Below are 15729 nucleotides of genomic sequence, written 5' to 3'. Positions count from 1 at the left end.
GCAAAAACAAACACTAGAAATTGATGCGATTAGAAAAAATTTCCATTCCTCAAGCAAGTAGTTATAAGTTCAAACAATTTATTATTGATCAATTTTAAAATAAATTGCAAATTAATGTACATAAGTGGAGCAGCTTAGATATAATAATCTTTGATGTTTCAATCATGTTGGGTATTCACGGTTGAAATATTGCATATATAGAGTTGTAGTAACTAATATATATTAATATCATGTAAAAGGGTATTCAAATTCGGCTTTGCAAGTTTGGAAGCTCAAGTCTTATTAGTCTTTAGATAAAGTTATGATACAGAAGACGTTCGATATTCATACCTACAGTACTAAGATAAATCATAACAACTAAAAGTTTTAATTAATATTTTTTGTAACTATAATTATTGAAAATCTACGGTTTCAAACTAGCGAAATTTCGAACTCGAAAAAATGTTGAGGTGTATTTGACATGATTCTCACTTTTTCAGTCATCCGAAATAAAAAAATTAGGAAAACGGTTGACCCTAAAGGCCATCCCTGCAACTTTCCGCTTATTCTATACTTAAGCTTTCAAAATTTCACTTCATACGTTTTTTAGCTCTCCGAGCTCTAAAATATAATTTTCGAGTCATTTTGAGCTCTCCAAGCTCAAAAATTTAATAGAAGCTTGATGAAACACTATTTTTGGAATTTTCAAACCACAATAACTTTTGAATGAATGAACCGATTTTCACGCGGTTGGCGGCATTCGACGCAGTTTTTTAAGTTTCATAAAAAATCGTCAAGTTTTAATTGATCGAATAAAGAATTTCGAAGTAATTCCGAAATAACACTTTTTTCGGTTTTCTTTCGACAACGATAACTAACGAACGAATCAACAGATTTTGATCAGACTAGCGGCAATCGATGTGGTTTTTTGATGGTAAGAGCTGAATAGTTTTTGAAATTGATCAGTTAATCCGTTTAAAATTTATTCCGAAAAAACCACTTTTGAAAAAAAAATTTTTTTGTAGTTTTTTTGAAATTTCTTGAAATTTACCAGTTCGAATCGGTCCAAATTGAATTCCAAATTTAAGTTTGGTCAAAATCTTTCAAATAACATCAACCTCCGTAATGTTTTTGGGTGATAATTAATATTCTTGTCAATGTTTTTAGTGATGAAACTTATAACATTTATAGAGTCCTATGTTTAGAGCCATAAAATTTTATATTCATAGGATTTTTGATAAAATATATAGTTTATATGATTGAAACTCCAAAGAAAATTCTGCTAAGCAATAGTGTGCAGTAATATTGCATGTGAAAACGATTGAAAATAAATAGTTATAAAAAAATCAATAAATATTTAATGTTATCCTTTTATAAACCGGCGGTGTTATTCGAGTGGTCAAAGATGCACGGCCTACAGAGCACTCGAATTAACTCACCGACCTGGGTTCGAATCCCAAGCTGGTCGTAGAAACCAGCTTGGTTGAAATTTGACCCTTGCCGCGTAGATTAAGATTCTGACAACCCAAAAAGACCCCAATGTACCACTCCGAACAGTTAAAGTCGGCGATATGACTACAGCAGTTAAAACCGACTCTAAATAAAAATTAATTAAAAAAAAAAATGTATTCTTTCATAAAGAGACATAAATATTTTTTTTTTTTTTTTTAGTAATAAAATTAAATTTAAATAATAAAATAATTCGCGTAAGAAGTTCACTTTCCTTCAAATCCTTATATCTCTGTAGATACTTCTTAACCTCTGCTAATTAGTAATTTTAATTACCCATCAGTATTTAAAAGTAATAAAAGAAAAACTTACCCGATCTGACTGAGTATTTTTCTTGGAGTTCCAGCAAAACTCAAGAATAGCAACCAGAATAGCGAGTGCAAGGCCACAAAGAAGTACGACGAATACACCACCTGTAAAAAGTAAAAAAGTAAAACACAAAGTAAAGTCAAGTACCTGTAGACGCAGCTCATTAGTTTTATGTAGAGCGTACTTTTTAATGCTTTTCGGATATTCGTGGCATCGCACCGTTGTCTCTAAGTTTTAATGCTCGACAAAAATCGAACAAAAGTTTTAATGGTAAAAATTTTTCTAAGTATCAAATAACCTTTTAGTATTATAAATTATTCATAAAATCAAAAAAATTAAATTATTTTACTTTTTTTTATACCCAGAATAATGTAATGAATAATCAATAGCTTCTGCCGTTGAGTGAAATTCATTAATCAAAGTTATTTCCCATCAAGTTTAATCAAATAAAGTCGTATTCATTTCCTTGTTTTCTTGCTTTTATTCTAATCAGATTACGAGTCTAGATAAAATTTCAATATGAGCTGAAAAAGGGTAAGTTAGTAAATATGTATTCAAATGACAGGCATAATTTGAATTTATATTGTAGTATTTACGAGATATGATAATCAGTTTAGAACTGAAAATCGTCGGTGATGATCGAGTGTATGGTATTTTTTGAAGATGATAAAAAATTTTAATAGTAATTTTCTGTTGTTTATTCTAGTGGTTAAATTCTTTAAAGTTATTGGACTCGCACCCTATAAGCTCACTATTTTACCTAGTCCGCAAAATAAGTTAAATGGGCAACAATTTTTGGGTCAGACTTCATATTCCCTACTAGGGTTAATTTACAATTTAGTTTTGCCGTTGACGTCGATACCAACTCTATACTATTGGTTACCCCAAGTTCACAAGAAAACCGAGTCAAGTGATACTGAAATGCAAATGGAGGCATGGAGAGAATTTTTTTTCGGAGTTACTTCTCATGGAACATTTATAATAATTGTGCTTTTTTGTATCGTAAAACAGAGAGTGTTTATCAAAGTTATCAACCGATTGTTTCAATTCGAAAAAGAATTAGCTGACACATTTTACAACACAAAAAATCTTCCATCTGGGAAACCAATATTGATTTTTGTATTTTCAACGCATTTGTCGGCTACAGTTTTGAACATCTTAACTGAATTCTTTGCAGAGTTGAAATATATTACCGCTCTTGATACTGTACTTTTCATAATTCCTGAATTTGTAATTGGAAATTTAGTCATCCAATATGCACTAATATTAATATTCCTTGAAAATAGATTTAAAGGATTAAATAAGTTACTTCTTTCATTGGTTGACACAAACTGCAATGAATCAAAATGTCAGAGATTTTTTAGAATCATGAGTGATTCATGCAATGAAAATGTTGTCAGACTGATTCGTTATATTCGAGACGCTCAGAGAAATCTCTATGAAATATCAGATGATTTTTCAAAGTGCTATTCTTGGCCTATGTTGCTATCAATCACATACTTTGCTGCTGGTATCATTTATAGTTCATATGAGTTATTTCAAAACATAACAAAATCTGAGACAAACATATTAGTTTCAATCAATTTGGCATTGTGGGTTATAAAAACTATGATTCCGATTGTAACACTGACTTGTTGTGTTACTAAAATAATTAATGAGGTAACTTTAAAATTTTTTATTTTTCTCTTGGTAAATAAGAGACACTATAAAAAATGTTTTTTGATGCGACCATGTATGGCTATTATTCATATATAGCCTGATCAAGTCATATCAGACTATATCTGAGATTAAAAACATTATTTATCATAATATATCAATTTTTTATTTTCTATAGAAATTTATTTGTCAATTAAAATATTTTATGAAATAAAAATGAATTTAGTAGTTCATTAAAAAAAAAAACGATTGTCAGATAACCTTTTTAAGAGAGTAACAAAAATGATATTTATTTTTCAAACCAAGCTCTTTTATAAGGAAACGATTCAGTGATCATGCGCCCTCTTCAAATCAGGATATATCGAGTCAGATCCATCCTAATAAAATAAATTTTCATACTAAGTCATAGGGATATGAGAACTTATATACACGGAGAGAAGAGAATAGTAATCATTACCATTTTACATTGTAACCAGACTCATTTTTTATAAAATTGTTTACAATACTATGTAAAATAGGACTCATTACCATTTTTCTGGTAATGGTTACTATGTTACATTGTGGCTATAAAAATAGTAAGTATTGCTATGCTGCATAGGAATTCAAGCTATGTACAATAGTACTCAGTACTATGTTACAATAGCTGTGATTCCAATAATAATATGTGCGCTACGATTAGCCATGAACCCAGCGTCTAGTGAGTGGCTAAATAAACGCGCTACGACATAACCATAAAATTTATGATAAAAAGAAGTTTGTGTATAAAATTTTTTATTCATGTGTAGTCATAATGAATGATTCAAGTGTAAGTATTTTTATATTAAAATTTAAAATTTAATATTGAAGTATTTAATATAATTTTCGAAAAATTTTTTATTATGAAAAAAAAAATAAACATAATCCGATAATATAACCTTATATTTTGTATCAAGGTTCCGATAATTTCTAATATTGATGTTAATCAAGTTATTACAAATATAGGTAAAATTTGCAATTATATTATTTACTTTAATTGTAAATTTATAAATGAATAAGTCCACATTTATATTTATTTATTATCAAGCTTCCGATCACCTACTCCCTGGTCCATCTCATCCATTGATTGTACCTATTGATTTTAATACTCCACTATTCATTCAACATAATGCCACTGAAAAAATAACAGAGTTTTTGAAACGTGATTACGAAGGGATTATTATTTTATCCACTTTTGAAAATACTCCAAAAAAATGTTTGATTGACGATGTCAGAAATATTTTGGTTACAAAATTAATTGACCGCGAAGCAAATATTTTCTTTAGCAATTTTAAATATGAAGTTGGAATGAAATTGGATAAATTTAAGTAGGTTTAAATACATTTTATTATTCTTATAGTTAACTGTAGATTTTTAATTTTATTTTATAAAATTTTTTAAATAATTATTTCTTTTTTATTAATTGATTTTAATATTTACATAATTTATTTATAGAATTGAGTCGTCTCGGTTGAAATCGCTAGCAGATGAAGTCGGAGACGTTTTTAATGAAGAACCGGGCCTGTATTTTACTCCTTATACTCAAGAAGGCCATATAAGTGTAAACGCTAATGGTAAATTGTGGGATCGGTACAATTACACTAAAAAGCAACTTCGAAATGCAGGGATACTAAAACCTGTTCAAAATACTTCAATTGAAGCAGAATCTCCAGTTACAATAACAGTTTCAGACAGTATGATTTTAATGCTTTTCTTATATTTTTTTTTTTTTGTAAGCGTTAAGGCAATAAAACATTTGTTCTTTTAGGTCAAGAGATCGAAAAATTAGAATTTTTAAAAAATAATTTAGAGCCTTGGAATTTGATTTTTCAATATTGGAATGAAACTTATACAACAAGAAAAAATTTTTTGAAGACTTATGACTTGTCACTATTAACAACTTATCGTTGCCTCCATCAACAGAATGGTGTATTGCTAGTAAGTATATTTGGAGTATGAAAAATAATTTTTATCATCTTTTTGACACTTATTGATTTTTTTTTAATTCTTGTTACATGATAATTGTTAATTAATGATTATAATTTCTATTATTCTTGATTTTAAATACATGATGATTTTAAGCAGCTGTTTCCAGAGAAATTGAATGCTATTAATTCTTTCTGGCCCACCGTCGAACAATTTATTGAACAATATATTGAGCTTGATCCCCAGTTGAAAGATAATTCTGAAGCCCAAGATGTAATTACTTTAATACCAAGTTTGTCAGGAAGTTAGTTGAGATCAACTATATGAAAAATAAATTTGAAATGATAATATTTTGTTACTGTTACAATTTTTAATATTATTTTATTATCCTTTTCAGATGAAAAGCAAGTTGTACTATTAATTTTGTTGGGATTAATGCTGAAACCTACCAAGATAAAACATCCGACTTCAAAAACTCCGAAAAAAAGAAAACTTAATGAAAGTTTGACTCAAAAGCCCGCGAATGAAAGTATTGAATCTTTAGAATCATCTGCTATAAATGATTTCATCGTTAGAGTAGAGGTACCTATAAAAACTCTATTCGTATTTTCATTTCATTTCTAATACAAATCTTAAAATATTTATTAATGATTTACAGGTTGAAGCTAAGATTAATGAAATTATTGATCATAAAAAAACTATTGCGGTGAAAAAAAAAATTAAGATCCAACCGTACATGATATTTGTAGGAAGTTCTTCAAAGTATGAAAGTTTTTATGTGATCACAGACATTATTAAATATAAAGTTAACAACCCGCTCGAAGCTTTGCAATTAAACTTCGAATTATTTTACACTTTCGATTGGAAATATCCTCAGTCTTGCTATAATATTTGGGTTTTTATTCAAAAAAAATTTTTTGGTATTCCCGTTCCAGGTAATCATTATTGCGCAAAGATGAAGAAAATGTTAGGATATATAACGAGAACAATGAAGATACAGATTAACTAATTATTGATGTGATTGACAGTGTTACAGTATTTAAAACTATCTATTTGATTAAGTGGATTTGCATCTGAATAATTAGCTTTAGTTTTAATTAATTAAGTTTTAATTAGTAATTTATAATATTAATATTATTAATACTGTTATTTGAATTATAACATTTTTATACATTAAACATGCATTCTTCGGACTACGATAACAATTTTAATAAGCCACTGTTATTTTCAAAAATGAAGAATCAAATCTTAACATTCGTTTCAACTCTATAGCCACGAGGAAATTACTCGAAACCGAGTTCAGGATATAGTTGCAGAAAGTTCAAAGTTATTTCAAAACTCTGTGATAAATATGTTTATTAGTGGATTAATATTACGTTTAAAAAATTTTGGTGAGAGTGATTTTAATATAAGTCAATTTAATGAAATTCATAATACCTTAAAAAATCCATTTAAAGATTTGGAAACTGAGCATATGAGATTCTCAGCGTTAAAGAGTGCTGGAACTCTTATACCTTCTATATCAATAAAAATCGCAGAAAGAGAAGAGTATCGAACAATCGATGGTAATTTGAAATTGGTTCATGTTCCAGTAACTGTAGAGTATATTCCTTTATCTAAGGTATTGAAATGTTTTTTAGAGCTTCCGAACATTATAGAAGATATTTTAGCATATATAAGTTGCTTATCTGATAATTCTGCTATTCTACAAAATGTAATTCAAGGCGATGTATGGAAAAAAAAAAAAGCATCTTTTGGTAGTAAATTAGTACTGCCCATTATTGTTTACTACGATGATTATGAGCCTAACAATGTTTTAGGAAGTCATAGGGGTCTTTCTAAAATAGGTGCAATTTATAGCCATATATCTTGCTTGCCACCTCATCAACAGTCAAAGCTCGAAAACATATTAATAACGCTACTTTTTAACACACTAGACGAAAAAGAATTTGGATTTTCAATCATATTATCACCACTAATTAATGAATTAAAGAATCTTGAGTTAAATGGCATAAAAATATTTGAAAATACACCCTGTGACAATTTGGGAGTCAACGGAATTCATGGCTTTATTACGTGCTTTTCTGCCAGCTACTGTTGTCGCTTTTGTCTTATTGATAAAAACAAAATAAAGAATACAGTTGTTGAAAATGATTGTCCATTAAGGTCACCAGTGAGTTACAACCAACAAATAAATACTCAAGATTTTGGATCATTTGGTATCAAAGCTGCCAGTGCCTTTGCCGCTTTACCTACATTTGATGTCATTGAATCACTTTGCACTGATGTGATGCATGATATTTTTGAGGGTGTATTTCAATACGATTTTGCAAAAATATTAAATGCTTACATATACGACAAAAAATTTTTTACACTGGAAACATTAAATAATCGAGTGAAAGGTTTTCATTATGGTGACAATGAGAAACGCAATAAGCCACCGGACTTTGTTAAAAATCAAATACAAAATAAATGTATCATAATATCGTCTGCAGAAATGTTATGCTTTGGACGTAATATTCACCTAATAATAGGTGATTTAATTAGTGAAGATGACGAACACTGGCGACTTGTTATAATGCTAAAAAAAATTCTCGATATTGTCACAGCTAAATTTATTCATAAAAACAATATATCTTATTTTCAAGTGCTCGTTCATGAATATTTATCTTCACTTTTGGAATTATTTCCGGACTGCTTGAAATTTAAACACCATGTTTTATTACACTACTCTCATGTTTTCAAATCTTTTGAACCAGTCGCAAACCTCGAATGTTCTGGTGATGAGCGTAAGCACAGAGAAAGCAAAATAGTAGCTCGTTCTGCCATCAGTAGGATAAATATTTATCATACGATCGCTTTAAAAAATCAAGTAAAATTTAATCCCATGCTACGCACTGCACACCGAGAAAGTAGTGATAGTTTCCTTATAACAGGAGCAAAATCCTTGATTTTAAAATTGGAAGATTTGGAAAATTTTAATTTATTTTCGTCCCTATTACCGAAAAATTTAAGTAATTCGTATTCCACAAGTTTTATTAAATACATGGGTCATATTATTTCTAATGGTGCAATCATCATGATTCCATCTGAGGAAGGACCATTATTTTATAATATTAAATTAATTTTGCTTCATTCAAATTACACATTTATTTTAATTGTCAATAACATTGAAGAATATTATTTTAACGACCATTATCAGTCTTATGAATTTGAAAAATCAAGTCAAAAATGGTATTGTTTGTTATATTCAAAATTAATTGTATTACGCGCCTCCTCCGAAAAGATCGCCAAACGTAGTACCCTGACTTTAGCCCAGAATGCCACAATATTTAAAGTAAGAAACTTAAAATATTGAAGTTACTTACTTAACTCTGTTACGGTATTCAGATGTCTCGATCTTCATTCCTTTTCTTTGTGCTCAAAGAAAGCCATGTACTTTTTACATCTGCTAATTATTTATTAATATAATGAGTATTAATAATAATTATCAAGATTCAGATTTTGCTATAGAATTACGAAGATCAAAAAGGAAATTAGAAAAACAAGATGATGAAATTAATTATCTACGAAGAAAGCAACGTAAGTTCAATAAAAGTGACAGGCTGGTTATGTTTTACGTCATTTTAGTTTAGCAAATAAATTTTGCTTTTCACTTAGGTAAGTTCGTTTAATCATCAAATTAAAAGTTTTTCATTAACTAGAATTGTTACTGCTGCTAATGGTAAGCATTATATACCAAAGCGTTGGATATAAAATTTTATTTCTTTTTAATTTTAATTATAATATTCTAATTGTAATAAAAAAATTACTTGTATAAATACTTTGTAAGTTCATTAGTTGAAAATAAAAACTGTTGTCAACAAACTTGTATTAACGATTCGAAAAAATATTTTTAACTTTTTAATTAATATTTCTTACTTTTTAATAGATTACTTATTAACAATTAATCATTTGCATTAATAGATAATAAATATATAATCTTTAACAAACTATTTATTAAGAGTTGACATAAATAGCATTATAAAATTATTTATTAAATTTAATAAATACTAATTGATAGTCAATATATACTAATAAAATTTTTTAGGTAATAAATCCCTTATCAAAAATTAATAAATCTTATTAACAGTTAACAATCCTATTAATATATATATATATATATATATATATATATATTTCGATTACATTGATTTATTTATTCATTCATAACCCTATTTACTAAATAATTACTCAAGAAAATATCATAATTTGAGCTATGTAACATTGTAATCCCACCTATTTACATAGTTCTCTTAACAACGCAACATGGTAATCATTACTATGTTACCATGGTCAACGCTTCCATTCAGAATGGGGGAAATTACTCTGTCAAGTGACTTTCATCGCACGAAAACATCGTTTCAATGGTAACATGGTAATGGTTACCATTTTACATTGGGAATATAACCATTTTTTTCTCTCCGTGTATGAACAAATCAAACCATATTAAATTATATATGTTAAATTTTCGGATATGTGCATATACGACTATTTTAGTTTACCATCAATCTAAAGGCAGAAAAATATTTCATTTCTATATAGAAAATTTTTCTGACAAAAAAAATATCACTTTTTTGAATAAAATTAAAATCATGAGAAAGAAGAAACAACGAAAACCCTTCTGATGTTATTAAAGAAAAAGTAAATTGTGGTAGACAACAATTCCAAGCAATATCATATTCTGTTTGTAACTTTTAAGTGAACCTTCCGTCCATTTTATAACGTTCCATTCATTCCTAGAATTTCTAAAGAGTTCTAAAGTTTTTAATAGAGTCTTATGGTATTGTATTAGATTCTCAAAGTTATAGCAAATTCGGCATATTTTTATCTCAAATTTTTTCACAGAACATATTGTGTTAATTTTAATGAATTTTTATAGTCTCTTACTTATCTCCTATATGAATTTTCATTGATTAAAGCATTGTAACAACCTTTTTATATTTACCGAATGCAGATAGAAGAAACCAGCGATACTATATACAAAATACTGACCATACATGCTCAAGAAAAAGGAATCAAATACGAAGTATCAAATTATTTATTAACATCATAGCTATTACTTTATAAATGGCAAAAACATAATTAATCATAATCACATTTATTATTCAATAGTTGGAGCAATTTTCTATTGAGTTATTGCATCGAGACGCTTCGATCACCTCATGTGGGGTGATACCACTTGATAACAGTCTCTTAACTTCGGTAAGGATTTATGACGACTGATAAGTATTTTAAACTAGTATGAATGTTGATAAATTATTTTTACTCATTTGAATCTAGATTGTACAAACTACTATAACTTATATGATAATAATTTTGCAATATCATAAAATAAAGATATTACCGTTGAAAAATATGAACAATGGAACATCAATATTAAATGGAAACAATACACTGATGCGCCTTTTCAACGATTCAAGCATATAAAATACTCATGGCCACATAATTTCAGCGTATGACATCGTTAGGTAAATTATGTTATGTTTTTGATGTTTGGATATTTAATTACCACTAATTGGTTCACAGAAGAAAGCTTGTACTGACACAAGTAACATTAATTGGTGGAAAATATTTATCTTTAGCGGAATAGTGAACTGGAAGAATTATTGTACGGACCAAGCTGTTCATTTGGGTGCTCTACCTCAACTTTGAGTAAACTTATTCGTACACCGGTAATCGATAATAGCAGGAATCATGCTAACGGTTTTAGAACGATGATTAGCTTCGAGCTCAGAAGCTTGTTAAATTGGTTTCAGTTTTTATAAATGTTCAAAGCTCGTCAATTTTTCTTATTCGAATTATACAAAATCAAATAATTAAAAAAAAATAATATTTACTTTTGGTTGATTACGGTAGTGCAAGTAAAGTTCTACAAACTAATAACCCATGGACACAGGGTATATGATAGAGGGGACGGTAGCCTAAAGCGGGTAGGTGCTGTTTTATTGTGACATTGAGTACGAATGTCATAGTATGCCTTTGTAGTGATCATGGGAACCATCCTGAGTATTTGAAAGTTCTGATTAGGTGTTCGAGTTTTGACAGAAAGTAACAAAATACAAAATAAAGAAATTGCTAAATTTGTTAAAATTACTAATGGAATGTGTCATCAGATGATTCAAACACTATTACACTTATGATAATATTGATGAAACCATATTATTTTGGAATCATTTAACTCTAAAGTACGATACAAGTTCGGACGGTTCCTTTTGTGTTTTTGATTTTACAATTGTTTAGCAAAAAAACGTGTACTGGGGCAAAATGGGTACCTGCTTGCGCTGCTCTGATTCAATTCTATATTTATTTTGTCATACAATATTATCAAGTAATACGTATGTTACGTCGAAAACGCAACTAAAATTTAATTATTTTTATCCTAGCCGTTAGGCTAATAGATAAGGATCTGAAGCTTTATGGGAAGGGGTTGATGTTTATAATATAAGAAAATGAATTCAATTTAATAAATATATTATAAAATTATCATACAAAGATTTGAATTATTAAAACAAACATAAAAATCTCAATTAAGAACTTACTTAAATGAACACTTATGTAAAGAAACTTACCGTTTCTTTACATAATTGAAATTTACTTTACTAATAATTGTTTTTTTTTTAATCTGACGCGTGTTTCATTGAAACTTATAAAAACTTTTTCGATGTTAACACTAGGACGTCAGGACAACGAGAGATATTTTTGTTGAAAAACCGTAAGGTGTCGAATTTTAGGGCGTTACTTATTTTTACTAGATGGGAGAAATAATGTCCAATTATTTTTCTATTTCCTTGAGCCCTTGCCCTCTCTCTTAGATTTTTCTATAATGTTGCATGAGTCCCCTCTACTTGGGTCAGAGTACAATATCGCTTCTCCTTTACTCTTATGCTCTATTATACATCTATGTGTTTGTGTATACGTAAGCGCATTTATGCATAGACAAAGACATACATGTGTACTATTTTACATTAAATTATTTACTGTGACCAAATTTTTATATTAAATTAGTTAGATAAAAATTAATTTGTGCATAGATTACAAATTATCATTAGTTTCTTAGATCTAAATTTTTCTTTTTATTTAAGTCGTTATTTTATTCGAAAATAAAAGAAAACATTTATTGATTTTTTTTTGTTTAAACTTAAATTATAGTTATTAAATTTTGTTCCTTAAATTATCAACATATATTTTTTTCTGTTGATACTAGAATTATCATAACATTCCTTTTTATTTTTCTTTTATCATTATTTACTTTTATTTTATTTAAATTATTGTTTATATATACATTTATTTTGTTATCGAAAACTTCTATTTCGGATCTCGACAAAGTTTAAAATTCCATTAGGGTATTTGTTCAGGCTCAAATCCCTTAGTATGGTCAGACCCAACTAAAACTAAATTTTTCAAATAAGTTTCTTTTGAAAATACTATTGATAAATTTGAAGACAACAAAATTTTAAAAATAAAATAAATGCATGTAATTAGTTGTAAGAACATAAAATTATTTATGAATAATTAAATTCTATTTGTTATAAAATAAAAATGTCGGACGTTGAGTCCGACATAACACGTAAATATAAGAAAAAAACGGAAATACATTCTTGATTGAAAACTTATTATCAATTTCAATAGAAAAATGCTTATTTTGCTTAAAATTAATGAAATAAATATAAGATCATTATTTGAATGATTGCAATGCCTAAAAATCTTTTTTTCATGTTAGCTAAATAAATAATTTTATTATCAAAATTAGTTTCATCGTTAGATTCATCTATTTGTAGTGTTTATCCACTTTGGGCTAAGGGGTAGGGCAAAGCGAGTTTTTAAACAGTTTTTATTTTTTATTGATAAAAAATTCTTAGGCCCAAACTAAAACAATATTCCTATCTAATATTGAAGTTCGATCACTACTATGTCGGATAGAATAATATTCGTTAGTGAGTCGAAGAAAAACTAAAACTTCTAGGCCTTCTTCGTTAGCTTACCCGCTTTAGGCCACCCTCTCCTACGATTCAAGCACGTACGGAAAGAAATTTTCTTTAACAATTACCGTTGAACCACAACGGAATCTCATATGTTTATCCAGTCGTATTAAAATCTCTCGCTTCACACATATGTATTAAAAATAACTATATTTTGTTCCATTTAGATTGATTTGTTTTTACTCTTTTATTTCCCAATGTCATAATTTTAATATTAATAGAATTAATAACCAAGGTTATTTATTTATTTAACTAATGTTCAAATTAAACAATGAATAAATAATGTTATTCAACAAGTAACTGATGTTGTTTTTATATAAGCTATTAATTCCTATAGAAGAATAATAATAACAAAATAAAAAATTAATTTTCAATTAACGTAAGTGTTTTATCAATTTTGTGAGTATAATTTTACTAACAGCGCACGCGGGTTAAAAATATGTGTTTGAATGAATCGACAAAAATACTCCTTAATGCTACGATGTAGTTCTTAACTTAAAAAAAAAAAAGACATCATCAAAAGCATTCGGGTGTACAAAGTATATCAAAGTTTTTGAGGATCTTACAATGGCAACCTCTAATGAATATTCGAGATCAAACGTTTCATTGCTTCGGATAACTACTTTGATGTATAAAGCATTGGGATTAGCACCTTTTTCTTTTAAGTCATCGATAGTGATTAGAAACAGTAAGACCCAACACAGTGTCAAATTCATACGTTCCAACAGTGCAAGAGCTTACGGTCTCATCGGATATTTAACAGTGATTCCTTTTGAATTCTATTACTTTTGGATAAGATATAATGAAGAATTTAAAAACATGAGTTACATGCAGAATTGTTTTGACATATTTTTCGCTTTTACGGTGCAGTTTACGCAAATGATGATAATTTTGTTATTCAACATCCGGCAGAAAAGAATAGTAAATATTCTTAATAAACTATTGCGCTTTGAGAGTGAAATCGTTGAAAAATTGAACGATGTTAGTATGTATTACAGTGGAATATATGACCAAATTTTAATATTCATCGGATTTATGTTTATTGGTGTAGCGCACATATTGAGTGAATACTTGCGTTGGGAAAATGATTGCGTGATGAATATCGTGATGTACATTTTTCCAGAATTGGTAATAAGGAGTTTTACAATTCAATGTGCCATGATGCTTATGTTTATCAGGAAAAAATACAAAATTTTGAATGAAGCGCTCTTATTACATTCGGATTCAAAACTTAAATTTAAATGTCATCATTCATTTTTTCAAGTTTTAGATATATCTGACATAGAAATAACTTTAAAGCGCGTAGCTCTTGTACGAAAAGCATACTCTAATTTGAATACGATTTTATCTGAAATTTCACAATTTTATTCTTTGCTTATTTGTATTGCCATCGGGTATTATTGCTTTGAAATAGTGTATTCAGCGTATTCATTAACATTGGAATTCAAAAAAGACGTGATATCTAATTTTTTTGAGTGTTTCAACTGGAGTTTAATATTGCTGGCATGTATTTATCCCACTGTTGTGTTAACAAACTATGTGACATCAGTTAATATGGAGGTAAGAATCTTGAATTTCGAATAATAAAGATTTATATTAGATATGAAATAAAAATACAGTGTTTCAAACAATAACAGAATTTAACATTCTAGTGATAGTTAAATTTTAACTGAAAAATTTCCTTTTATGCTTCATTAATAAATTGTTCCTCATTAATTTGAACAATTTTAAAAAGTTCCAGTTCATATAATCTTGCAGTATTATAAGAGCAATATTCTTGTATTAAATTCTACAGACGTGCCTTTCAAATAATTATCTTATAAGCAGCAATTTGCAAAGGGATGAATAGATTATCATAAAATTTTATTTATAAAATAATAAAATTCTATTACGCAAAAATTGATGTGAATTTAAACTATCCAAAGTGTATACTATTAGTGATCATTGATGATAATTATTAATAATAATAATAATCCGTAATGACTTGTGAAAAAATTTTCTGATATCGTCAGATATGAAAATTATTTATTACAATTTTTTCTAGAATTTTGTACCTTAATTGACATGTTTTATAAAATAAAAATTGGAAAGGTGGACCATTTCGTGAACTCTGCTGTCCATCTTACGGCAATAAATGTTGTGAGGAGGCGATTCAGCGATCATGCACTCTGTCGGAGATTCTCAACACACTCTTTGGTCAAAAATTAAATATGGACATCAGGCTATATCAGAAAATTTTTTTTACGGGAGATTGTAATTACATAAATTTGTATAACATTTTCTATTTTGATTGCAGATTAAAAGGACACATACA

At 28.1% G+C, this 15729-nt stretch overlaps 3 protein-coding genes across 5 annotated transcripts in view; 2 read left to right on the top strand and 1 right to left on the bottom strand.

The window, feature by feature from the left end:
• Window positions 1-15729, bottom strand: part of LOC141530710 (glutamate receptor ionotropic, kainate 2-like) — a 243848-nt gene that overhangs the window by 5287 nt on the left and 222832 nt on the right. Inside the window, exon 19 of the mRNA XM_074247986.1 lies at window positions 1801-1901. Coding sequence (XP_074104087.1) covers window positions 1801-1901 — 101 coding nt within the window. The remainder of the gene's footprint in view (window positions 1-1800; window positions 1902-15729) is intronic.
• LOC141531451 (uncharacterized) lies at window positions 2399-3575 on the top strand. Its single transcript, XM_074249288.1, has 2 exons — window positions 2399-2447; window positions 2504-3575. The coding sequence occupies exons 1-2, from the start codon at window positions 2399-2401 to the stop codon at window positions 3550-3552; spliced, it is 1098 nt and encodes a 365-aa protein (XP_074105389.1). The 3' UTR covers window positions 3553-3575.
• LOC141530712 (uncharacterized) lies at window positions 4200-6465 on the top strand. Of its 3 annotated transcripts, XM_074247991.1 has the most exons (7): window positions 4200-4258; window positions 4924-5162; window positions 5237-5406; window positions 5551-5698; window positions 5792-5976; window positions 6053-6156; window positions 6330-6465. In XM_074247991.1, exons 1-7 carry the CDS (start codon window positions 4248-4250, stop codon window positions 6331-6333), a joined length of 861 nt encoding a protein of 286 aa, XP_074104092.1. In that variant the 5' UTR covers window positions 4200-4247; the 3' UTR covers window positions 6334-6465. The 3 variants fall into 3 exon arrangements, with proteins under 3 accessions (XP_074104092.1, XP_074104091.1, XP_074104090.1); XM_074247990.1 differs by having other exon boundaries at window positions 5554-5698; window positions 6053-6412; XM_074247989.1 differs by having other exon boundaries at window positions 6053-6412.

This window comes from Cotesia typhae, unplaced genomic scaffold (assembly GCF_013202065.1).
Source record: "Cotesia typhae breed Kobodo isofemale line unplaced genomic scaffold, CoteBio_Ctyphae contig_5, whole genome shotgun sequence".
NCBI classification, from domain to species: Eukaryota; Metazoa; Arthropoda; class Insecta; order Hymenoptera; family Braconidae; genus Cotesia; species Cotesia typhae.
Note: the sequence above shows the minus strand (reverse complement) of the source record. Positions and strands in the feature narration are given on the sequence as shown.

What these genes read in the sequence shown, in the direction of transcription:
- LOC141531451 (XM_074249288.1), top strand. Translation starts at nt 2,399, where the DNA reads ATGATAATCAGTTTAGAACTGAAAATCGTCGGTGATGATCGAGTGTAT. An exon ending in CGGTGATGATCGAGTGTATG is followed by an intron (nt 2,448 to 2,503) that starts GTATTTTTTGAA and finishes TGTTTATTCTAG; the next exon opens with TGGTTAAATTCTTTAAAGTT.
- LOC141530712 (XM_074247989.1), top strand. An exon ending in TACAATAACAGTTTCAGACA is followed by an intron (nt 5,163 to 5,236) that starts GTATGATTTTAA and finishes TTGTTCTTTTAG; the next exon opens with GTCAAGAGATCGAAAAATTA. An exon ending in AACAGAATGGTGTATTGCTA is followed by an intron (nt 5,407 to 5,550) that starts GTAAGTATATTT and finishes GATGATTTTAAG; the next exon opens with CAGCTGTTTCCAGAGAAATT.